The sequence below is a fragment of the Oryza sativa genome, chromosome 5 (assembly GCF_034140825.1).
Source record: "Oryza sativa Japonica Group chromosome 5, ASM3414082v1".
NCBI lineage: Eukaryota > Viridiplantae > Streptophyta > Magnoliopsida > Poales > Poaceae > Oryza > Oryza sativa.
The window spans coordinates 7,959,211-7,970,828 of NC_089039.1; the positions used below are offsets into that span (position 1 = coordinate 7,959,211).

Genomic DNA, 11,618 nt, shown 5'->3' on the forward strand with positions numbered 1-11,618 from the left:
TATAATATGTTATCAAGAATAGTAGCTATACTTAACAAAAAATAGTTTGATAATTGCCTAAAGAGATACGCAGGGTCTCCAATACAGGAGAATAAATGACGAAACAAAAGCCGTAGAGGAGATGGATCCTAATCCGACCCAAGCGTTTATCAATTTAATGTTTTTTTCTGACCATTTTTTAGAGCGGCTTGTTTCCTTATGAATGGTTTTTTTTCTTGCGCAATTTTATCAAACTATTTTTTAGAAATGGCGTGTTTTTTTGACACTTTTTTTCCTTGCATTTTTTTTTGCTTTTTTAAAGACGATGGAAATATTTTTTGTTCTCATTTTTTTTGTTTTTAGGATGACAGAACTTTTTTTCTAGCACATTTTCCTTTGCGCGTTTAATTGATATTTTTTCTCACATGTTTTTTTAACCGCTTTTATTTTCTCACGTATTTTTTCTTTTTAAATGTACGATGAAAACTTTTTTAAAATAGTTATATTAGATTAGATTAGAGATAGAGAATATATATATACATACTACTAAACGAATGAAAATGGGTCATTTTGCCGCGCTTTTTTTTTCTGACTTTTCTTTTTTTCTTTTTCCCTGTTTTTAAGGGCAATAGGATCTAAGGTTTTTCTTTCTTTTTTTGGAATCAGACTCTTTTTTTTTCTAGGTTCTAGATTGTTTTTTCGCTGTTTTTTTTTTATTTTGACGGGTAGTAGAGGCCGCGCTTTTTTTCCTGACTTTTCGTTTTTTGGTTTTCTTATAGAATCGGATCTATGTTTTTTTTTCTATTTTTTTTGCCGCTTTCATAGGGGAATCGGACTTTTTTTATCTATGTTGGTTTTTTTCGCTTTTTACTTTTTATTTTTTTACACATCCGACTCAAACACAGATGATAAACCGGAGAAATATTTTTAATTTTTTAACCGACTCAAACACGCGGATGACAGATTGCGGAAACATCTTCAATTTTTATAATAGTAAAGATAAAGATAATAGTAAAGATATAGTGCTTCTACACGGAAAGAAAACATATGTTACACTGGATTATAAAAAAAATTGTCATTTTAAATTTATTTAATATTTAGTGTACTTTTATTTTTTTTCCGTTGCAATGTAGTACGGTATTTTCAGTTTAATAGCCAATTTTTTTTTTATATTCAATACCCAATTAATCAGGAGTCAATGACTCGCCTCATTTTACCTTTCCTCCTCTCTTATTGCCGAACGAGCCGTGTGGGCAAATCCAGCCGGCATACGTGTGCGCGGATCTAGCCGTCCAAGCCGATCACGACTCCCCAAAGTCCACAAATTCCCCATCTCCTCCACTCCACACCCCAACACATCACGACTTGTCGAACCCCGCCGCCGCTGCCAGATCGGAGGCGAGAGCTCCGATCCCAAAACCCCCCCGCCCCTCGGCGATGGCGCCGCCGCGCCATCTCCTCCTCCTCCTCCTCCTCGGCTTCCTCGCCGCCGCCTCCCTCGCGTTCACGCTCACCGCCGCCGTGTACGAGGACCAGGTCGGCCTCGCGGACTGGTGCGTTCTCTCTCGCGCTCTCCCCACTCCGATATCTGTGCGTCGTCTGGATCCGATCCGCGCCTCCTGTGCCTGGATCTGGTTCGCCCGGGCGACGGGATGTGGCGGGCTCCTCGAATTCGATTTGTTGTCTCGCGGAGTTTTGAGTGTGTAGTGTAGGGCTGTAGGGGTAGGGTGGGATTCATCTGTGTTAGTAGTGGTGTTCACTGGTTGGTAGCATATGCGCTATTATTTTGTACTATGGAAGATGGGAGTTCTTTAGCTTCCAAGTGAGTAGCAGTTTTAGTACGGCTGCATCTAGTTCGAACGTTTTATCTTCCTTTTTTTCCGCCTTGAGGATTATGTGCAGGGGCAAGATGAGCGTGTTGCAATGGCAAAAGGCAGGCCGATTTGGCCTTAAGTTTGTTGACTTATGCTTTCTGCAGATTAGATCAGATCAGAATACTTTCTATGTTGAATTTTAACTGGAGAACTGCGTAGTGCAAATTGCTCTGAGGCTTTGTTGTTGGTTACGTGCCTCTTGTTTAATTATGACTTTGGTCTGAAGGATGTATATTTTGGTGTTTCAATGTATTTGTCTGATGTCCATGATTCGCCTTGATATTTAGGACTTTGTTTTGTGTGTGTGGATTAACTTTGCTAAAAAAAAATTGCACTGTTTCCAGTTGTAGCTTCTCACTGATCTGTGTTGTTGTGCGATCATGGTTTTCCTTGTATATATGTGTTTCGTATATTGATGATCAATGGGTACACAATTTAAGACTTGATCGTCATGGTGACTCAGTTGCTGGCCTTGCACATTTTGCTTCAGTGCGCTCAATTATCCTGAGCAAGGTCACAATGAACCATGTTTGATTGGTTCGAGGGGCAGGGCTGATGTAGATGGTACACTGCCTGTTAAAATCTATGGTACTATAGGGTATACCTCTTCTAGACAATGGTTTGGGACGTGGGACTTGAGCCTAACCATGATTGTTGCAGCATCGACATGGGCATTGTGTAGGAGGTGCCATGGCGTCCAGGTGGCGGAGGGAGGATGCCACGGAGGCTCACTTCGCATTCAACATCTGGTAGGGGCTGCACGAGGGAGAAAAAGTGGTGCCTCTGTTGGATGAGGAGGTGGAAGAAGGGGAGATGGAAGTGGAGAAGAGGGGGGAGGGCACTGGGGTCCTGTTGAGGCCTTGAGGGAGTGGCGGCAGCTTGAAGAGTTTCAGTGGCTATGCGTAATGCGTAGGGGAAAGGAGATGGTAGGGTTGCAGCCTGAAGTGCTACACTGATAACTGGCCAATCCAGCCCATCTTGCCAACATAAATAGATAGGAAACTAGGGTTCCTGAGTTCAGTCCAACGCTGCCTCTTCCATGTGCTGTCACTCAAGCTTGATCCTATCCATGTAACATCAGCGGCGGCATCCCCCCCTGTGCGCGTCCTCTGGCTCCAAGCTGCGTCTCCAATATCCTCTCTATGAACTTTATTCCGTCCAAGTGCTTGTGTATCAATCTTCTGTTTCCTGCTCTGCACTCTACCTCGCCTTTGCTTGCCATGGCATCCAGGTGCCCCACTGGCACCATGGTTGCCTTACTTGCCGTGACAACCTTGAACCTGACAAATCCAGGTTGATGACCTAGGTCGATAACTCAATGTATTGGGTTTATGGTTACTACAATTTGCTGCTCTCTAGATTGCTGGCATTTCACACTAATGAATTGAGGAATCGTTCTTAGTGATGCTGCTATATACTACTCCGTACTTTACAAAAACCTAAGGTGGTAATTTGCCCCCCTTCTGTGCATATTGTACATGTTAACTTTTGATGGTCATGCCTTCTATTAAAAGGGAGTTTATCACTGATGTATTTTTTTCAATCTTATCCACTGTTGTGGCATGTTATTTCTGTTTCTAAAATTTTCTCAGTAGTATTGCTATTTTGATTTACTATTGTGTGCTGCTTGTCCGGTGCACTTTTAGGCACATGGAGATTTCACTAACAGTATGTAATTTTGGAGATTTACAATCTATTGACTGTTGTAAGATGCTGATATTCTTTGTAGGCATCAGAAGTACATCGGCAAAGTAAAGCAGGCAGTCTACCACAGTCAGAAAAGTGGAAGGAGACGTGTTGTGGTGTTGACAGAGGAAAATGTTATTGCTTCTCTTGATCTTCGTTCAGGAGATATATGTGAGTTTTTTTTCCTCTTAAGGAAGATGCAGTTCTTCTAAATATTTTTTGTAGATGTATTTCTGTCCTTTCCCTTATATATGCGTTGATTTTTACAATGCAGTTTGGAGGCACGTCATTGAGAAGAATGATCCTGTGGATGAGCTTAGTTTATCACTTGGAAAATGTGAGTCTAACTTTCTGTTTCCATTTGGAGGGATGTTTTTAATAAGAACAATGATGTTGGTGGTGTTTGTGTTTCTTATATGTTTTTAATCCATTCTTGATACGATTTCATATTTGCTTTACATTACAGTTGTTAGGCCTATTTATCCAAAGCTTGGTTTAGTTTTCCCAAAAATGTATTTTTGTACTGATACCTATATGTCCACTGGTAATGGTGGCTAGCTTTTACTTTAGTAATAAATTTACTGGTTTACATGGTTTTATGGAATGTTGTTTTGACCAACATTGGATAGTTGCACTACTGGACCATGTTTATTCAAAACCCAGCACACATAGGATTGCACACAATATGACTCATGAATCCATTGTATATCAGTCATGGACTAAAGGAGGAGCAGCATTATATGCATATTTCAGAGTTCAAGGTCCATATTTTCATTCTATCTGTGAGAACATGCTAGTGGACAATATTTATTTCTTATCTTGTCTAAGTTTTTAAAAGAGGGAGTTGGAGATGATGGTAGGTTCTACGCCCAACACTATATATTTTGCTACGGCAAATATGTACTGTACACATGTGCATATTATTGCAAGATCCTTAGTGAAAAAATATTTGCATCTTTGCATAGTAGGAGCATATGTAGGCAATCAATTGGTCTCATATGAGACCATTTTATATGTTTATATTTGAGAATAATTCTTAATTATTGCATTTAATAATTTAGAATTATAACATATTTAGCTGGGAATGGGATCCATCGCAATGCACAGATATGCTTGTATTATACAAGTACTTTACACATTTTTCTCCTAAGAAAAGAATATTGTGATACTTTATTACTTACAACTGAGCAATGAGCGCAAGAAAACTGGATGCTGTCAAACCATGTTTCTAAACTTAGAAAGTGACACCTTCACATCTGTTTGTCCCCAAACCCATGTATGCATTTACTGCATCCTTTTATCTTCTTTACCATTCTAAGAAAACAAAATCTGATTTTGAACTTGTCTTTTTCAGATGTTGTAACTCTTTCTTCGGGAGGTAGTATATTGAGGGCATGGAATCTTCCTGATGGCCAGATGATCTGGGAAACTAATCTTCAAGTTTCCAAATCATCAAAACCTCTTCTGCATGTTTTGGTCTGTATGGACTGTATTTTCCACCATCTAATAATTATCACATGTGGATAATACAATAAATATGTCTATATATAAATCCTTTCCTTGAGTGATCAGTTCTTGTTGTTTGCAGTCAAACAACAAAGTAGCAAAGGATAATCTGGTTTTTGTGTTGGCTGGACGATGGATTTATGCCGTATCAAGCATTGATGGGGTAATTTCTTGGGGAAAGGAGTTCTCCCTTGATGGGTATGCTCTATGCATAATTTCTCCCCATTTTTTACTTGTTTACAACATCAGAATACAGTGCTAACTTGTTCTCCGATGTCTATGCAGCCTAGATCTCAAGCAGATTATTCAATCACCTGAGAATGATATTGTATATGCTGTAGGACTTGCTGGTTCCTCGAAGCTAAACTTGTATCAGTTGAATGCTAAAACTGGAGAAACAGTAAAGCATATACAAGAGTCATTCCCTATTGCATTATGTGGTGAAACAATACTTGGTTCTCATAATGTGTTGGTAGCTTTAGATGAGACCAGGTCAGATCTATTTCTTATTGAGCTCAAGGGTGAGAGCATCAGCTACAACAAGGTCCATATTTCAGATCTTGTTCAAGACTTATCTGGAACAGTCAAACTTCTACCTTTAATGTCCAATGGTGTCATAGCTTTGCAAGCATCTTCTACTGTTTCCCTTCTGAAACTTAAAGGAATCGATGGGTTGGAAGTAATTCAGAGCTTTGAACAACCAGCTGCTGTGAGTGATGCGTTGACAATCACAGAAAAAGACGAAGCTTTTGCCGTTGTGCAGCATACAGGTTCTGAAATCGAATTTGTCGTCAAATTTACAAGTGATGTCACCGGTGAAGTTATTAGAGAAAAAATTAATATAGATCAACATAGGGGCAATATTCAAAAGGTCTTCTTGAATAACTATATCCGAACAGATAAATCACATGGTTTTCGAGCTTTGGTTGTAATGGAAGATCATTCACTCTTGTTGGTCCAACAAGGGGAGGTTGTTTGGAGCAGAGAGGATGGACTTGCATCAATTGTTGATGTAACAACTTCTGAATTGCCTATTGAGAAGGATGGTGTCTCAGTTGCTAATGTGGAACATAATCTCTTTGAATGGCTGAAGGTAATCCTGAATAAATAATCTGTTTTAAACTAGCTTAAGAAATAAGTTCTTTCAGAAAGCTTGTCAGTGAAGCTTAATGGCATAATATTTTATGCCAAATTTTATATTCTTTCGATATTTCTCTAGAATTCTGATATCGTTTGCCAGTTAATGTTTAAACTGTGTTAAGTAATAGTATCTGCTCATCCTGTGAATTATTTTTCCAATATGTGTGACACATCTTTTTACATAGGGACACATGCTGAAACTCAAGGGAACTCTAATGCTTGCCAATGCTGATGAACTTGCTGCAATTCAAGCAATGAGACTGAAAAGCTCTGAGAAAAATAAGATGACAAGAGACCATAATGGATTTAGGAAACTTCTTATTGTATTGACAAAGGCTGGAAAAGTGATAGCCCTGCACACTGGAGATGGACGTATTATCTGGTCAAACTTGTTGCAGTCCCTTCGTTCCTCCAAGTCTGGTGAAATGCCTTCTGCCTTAAGAATATGTCAATGGCAGGTTCCCCATCATCGTGTGATGCATGAGAACCCATCCATACTTATCATTGGTAGATCTGGAGCAGATAGTGCTGCTCCTGGTGTCCTATCTGTTCTTGATTCATATTCTGGAGAAGAACTTAACTCTCTGAAGTTAGACCACTCTGTTGTCCAAATTATCCCATTGACAGTGAAGGATTCATCTGAACATCGGCTTCAACTTATTGTTGATTCTCACTCCCGTGCTCATCTCTATCCAAGATCTCCAGATGCCATGAATGTATTTCTTCATGAAATGCCAAATACATATCTCTACACTGTAGATATTGAGACAAATGTTATCAGGGGGCATTCATTACAAAAGTCATGTGACAATTCAGCTGATGAGTACTGCTTTAGCACAAAGGAGTTGTGGTCTATTGTTTTTCCTTCTGATACAGAAAGAATTGCTATCTCCGAAACACGAAAGATGAATGAGGTTTGTTAGTTTCTTTCTTTTTCTTTATTAATCCAAAAAGTATTCCCAAGATTTTTATTTAAAATTAATATAACATGACATTTGCTTGTTTATTTTATTCTTATTGAAGGTTGTCCATGCACAAGCAAAGATCATAGCTGATCAAGATGTGATGTACAAGTACTTATCAAAGAATTTGGTTTTTGTTGCTACTGTGTCTCCTAAAGCTTCTGGTGAAATCGGATCTGCGGCACCTGAAGAAGCTTGGCTTGTGGCTTATCTTATTGATGCTGTAACCGGACGTATATTGCACCGTGTGACTCATCATGGAGCTCAAGGCCCTGTACATGCAGTAAGTAAAAGTAGACTTTTATTATTTTTCCATTGCCCCTTCCAGTCACTATTTCTGTGATTCTGTATGAAAATTTCACACTGGTAATCCCTTTTGTGATATTTTTTCATGCTTGAATCTGAGACAGTTACATTCTATTTTTTTATCATGGAACGTCCTGTGTACTTTGCATTTCTGAAAGCTATATTTATTTAAAGAAATAACATGGTTATTTCTTTCATGTTTCAAGGTTGTAAGTGAGAATTGGGTTGTATATCATTATTTCAATCTCCGAGCCCACAGATTTGAAATGGCAGTGATTGAGATATATGATCAATCTAGAGCGGTATGCCTTCTGCAAAATTTTGATTACATAAATTGATTTATCATTCTTTATTGTGGGGATAGTATTAATTTCACTAAATTTCATACAGGACAATAAAGATGTTATGAAGCTGATACTTGGGAAGCATAATCTGTCAGCACCAACCACTTCTTATACTCGTCCAGAAGTAATGGTGAAATCTCAGTCATACTTCTTTACCTTTTCTGTCAAAGCAATTGCAGCTACACAAACAGCTAAGGGGATAACTTCCAAGCAGCTTCTTATTGGCACGATCGGTGACCAGGTCTGTTTTCTTGTTTTATATGTCTCTTTTTCATCGACAATGTGATGCCAACATTATGCGTTTAATCTATATAAGAAATGGTCTAACAATTAACCTATATAAGATATAATTTAGCAATTACCATTTCTTTTCTTTTCTTTTCTTTTTTTCTAGTTTACACATCAACATGTGCTGTTTTAATTTTCTCTCAGAAAATGTGGACAAATATAATCGTCTGTATTTAAGTTACCATCGCATCTGGATTCATTTCAAAACAAATGAACTTGCCTCGCATTTAAGTATAACTGAAAGTATTCAATGCTTAATTTTTCTTTGGATACTGTAGAGTTGGTTATAGAGTTAGAAAAGGAACATGCTTGTTTTAGCTGCCCATTGTTTTGGTTTGTAGTTATTAATTTAAGGACATTACAACCATTGGAACTTTTGTTGCCGTTGTTGCATTGCAGGCATATATGGTTTCAAACTGTCATGTAAACTTAAATTCTAAACCAAGTGATGGTTAAAGTGTGTGTTTCTTTGTGTCATGTAATTTTTTCTGTATCTAGTGATGAGAAAAGTTCTGTTGGATCTGTTTCAAGTTAGATATCCGATGTTCAATATTGATACATAAAGCATGCATTTCCCAGTTGTAATTTCAAATTGTTGTGTGCCTCGTTTGGGACTGTCTGGCAGTTGTTCCAGCTAATATAATTTTGCCAGGAGTTCTACCCAATATATCTTCCGGGTTGTAGAAATCCCATCTGTTTGGCTTTGCATGTCCTCTTGCTTGTCAGAAACTTACTGTCTATTACAATCTGCTCAATTGATGAATGACATTTTGTGAAATTTATGGCAGGTTCTGGCACTTGACAAACGTTTTGTTGACCCACGTCGTTCAGTAAATCCCACCCAACAAGAGAAAGAAGAGGGCATTATACCACTAACAGATGCTTTGCCTATTATTCCAACGGTAGGTTCTCTTTTATTGATGAAAATTTAGTTTTTGTTATTCTCTGTAAATTCCGTGACAATTCTTGTACATATATTCCCTAAACTATTATTAATATATATTGATGGTAGGAGTATCTCCTGTGCTTCATTTAAAAAACTTAAGGTTCCTTTAAAAATTGTATCAGCGAATGGGCCTGTAGCCTAGTGCTTACAGTGCTCAAATAAAGGGCCTATATAGCCTAGGTTACAGCGCTCACATAGCACCTCTAGGTCCTGGGTTTGATTCCCCATGGGAGCGAATTTCAGGCCTAGTTAAAAAAGTCACTCGCTGACCCTTGTAAAGACAAGTTAAGAATCGACCTATGGAGGGTGGGCCCCTTGTGTAGGGGGCATGGGCCTCAAAGCATAGGTTAAGGACCGACCTATAGGGGACTAATCCACATGTGGGGGGTCATTCCCCCACCGGTCGAGTCTTTTTTTTTTAAAAAAATGTATTTGGTAATGCAATGATGTAGCCTAAATTTAAGATGCACATCCATTTACCATGAGCACATTTCTTCATTATTATCGACTATGATCAAAGTAGCATGATATGTTTTCAAATTTCAATACACTTGGGACATCATCAAATGATTGAATTCTTCACGTATGGTATTTCTCTCAAGTACAAGAGTACTTTGATGATATATATTAAGAAGTTCACAAATTTCTTTACTGTGGAATCCCGTTATTAGCTTGTAACCAAACACAGCAGAACTGCTTTAGCACTTTGTTCATGTTTATCTGTTAAGAAGTTTGACCATTGTAAGTTCACAGAACTAGTTTGTACAGAGAACAAGAAACAGTTTTCTTTTTTGAAATTGTACAAATCTATCTGAATTAGTTCCATTGAGATGAGACTTGAGAGCTGATTGTATTATTTTAGTTCCATTTGTATTTGCTTAATTTAGTGCATGCATTCTGCTAACAGACTCACTTCACTATTTTTCTCTCGCAGTCCTATTTGACACACTCTCTTCAAGTGGAAGCTCTGCGAGGAATTGTTTCTATTCCTTCAAAGTTGGAGTCAACTACTCTTGTTTTCACATATGGTGTAGATCTTTTCTATACTCAGCTTGCTCCCTCAAGAACCTATGACTCACTAACTGATGAGTTCAGCTACGCGCTTCTACTCATCACAATTGCTGCATTGGTTGCTGCCATTGTTGTTACTTGGATTTGGTCTGAGAAAAAGGAGTTAAGAGATAAGTGGAGGTAAGTGAGGCCTCAACACGATGCAGATGGATTTCGGGCCCTAGTCAGCATCCCTTTTCTTTTGCCATTTTTGTTTGTAGTGGTAGCCTCTGCTAGGGTCCATGTCACTTTTGACTAGGCCTTTCTTTATGTAACCATCTTCTGGGATGACACTCTTTTAAGTCTTATAGAAAGCCTCCTGTGCGATTAGAAATGCTGCGAATGGCATTGAAAAACTGGTAGAGTGCCAACGGCAGGCATGGATTGCTTATGAGTTGTAAAATTTTACCGCAGCAACTAAACTGTTTAGCAGAATATTAGTTATTGTTGTCCATAGAACATCAATCTCTTGTAACTTATTTCAACTTGGCATGTTCCATCATTATACCTTTTTCTGAATGGGTGATCTCCTGTGGTCCTGTCGTTACCTCTTTGTTGGACTTTGATACTCTGGCATAGAAGATCCTCACCACTGTGGTTTGTGCCACAATGCTAGTACAAGTATCTCTGAAGGCAGTGCTGTAGCAACCCTACCAGTGAACCAATCATCTGTTGCTACATCATGATCCACTGCTTTGGTATCAGTGTACCTGATATGGCAGCTAGTGAATGTGAAGTCAGCTGCTTTTCTGAAGATTTTGCAGTGTTGCAAGCCCTTCCCAGGTGTTCTCCATTTTTTATATATATAAATACAGAGAAGCTGAACCCTTGCACATTATTGGCTGCCTTAGCTCTGGATCCGTGTGCTTCAAAGCAGGGTTTCAGACTGTCCAAAACATAGCCCAATTGGTGATTTTCTCTGTTTGTTGTCAAGGTAGGGTGAGTGATCTTTCATCAGCCGGCTTCCTCCAATGATTGGGGGACACGTGAGTGGCATGCGTGCTCTCACACAGGAGAGGCTTGGCACATGGCTGCAGAATCCAGATGTGAGATGTCTGCCATGATCGGTAAAGGAGAGCAAAAGGGTGAGGCTTTTTTTTCCCTGGCCAAAGCAGTTTAGCCGCAGCATGAGATGGAGATTTTTGAGTTCTCTCAGCTCTTGCAGATGCAGGAGGGGTCATGTCCATCTTTCGGACGTTTTACCTTTCTTTCCTTCATTTTCCTTCAGGTGCTTGATCCTTTTGTTTTTGTGCAATGCAAACTTTGTGCTCGATGATGCTCCTTTCGCTCATCGATGAGCGTGATGGATCCTACTAAAGCCTACTCCAAAGCGCATCTCGCAATCGTAAGGGCTTGTTTTGGGGTCAATAATCAGGTGGACGATCAACGGTATTCGATCGCTTTACCATTTGAAAATGGAACTTTTTACTAGCATATCAGTCTGTAAATCTGTCAAACCAAGGGTCAAAATCTTTGCAACTTTTGCTTTTTTGGCTCAGCTATGCCATGGCCCCTGGCCGAGTTCTAGGCTGCATCA

The 11,618-nt window shown here is 39.0% G+C and overlaps 1 protein-coding gene across 1 annotated transcript; it reads left to right on the forward strand.

The window, feature by feature from the left end:
- The first annotated feature begins 1,331 nt into the window (after positions 1 to 1,331).
- On the forward strand, positions 1,332 to 10,600 carry LOC4338159 (uncharacterized). Its single transcript, XM_015784178.2, has 12 exons — positions 1,332 to 1,532; positions 3,583 to 3,710; positions 3,814 to 3,876; positions 4,894 to 5,015; positions 5,128 to 5,243; positions 5,331 to 6,138; positions 6,371 to 7,099; positions 7,209 to 7,430; positions 7,660 to 7,755; positions 7,844 to 8,038; positions 8,874 to 8,987; positions 9,966 to 10,600. The coding sequence occupies exons 1-12, from the start codon at positions 1,417 to 1,419 to the stop codon at positions 10,224 to 10,226; spliced, it is 2,970 nt and encodes a 989-aa protein (XP_015639664.1). The 5' UTR covers positions 1,332 to 1,416; the 3' UTR covers positions 10,227 to 10,600.
- The last annotated feature ends 1,018 nt before the right edge of the window (positions 10,601 to 11,618 follow it).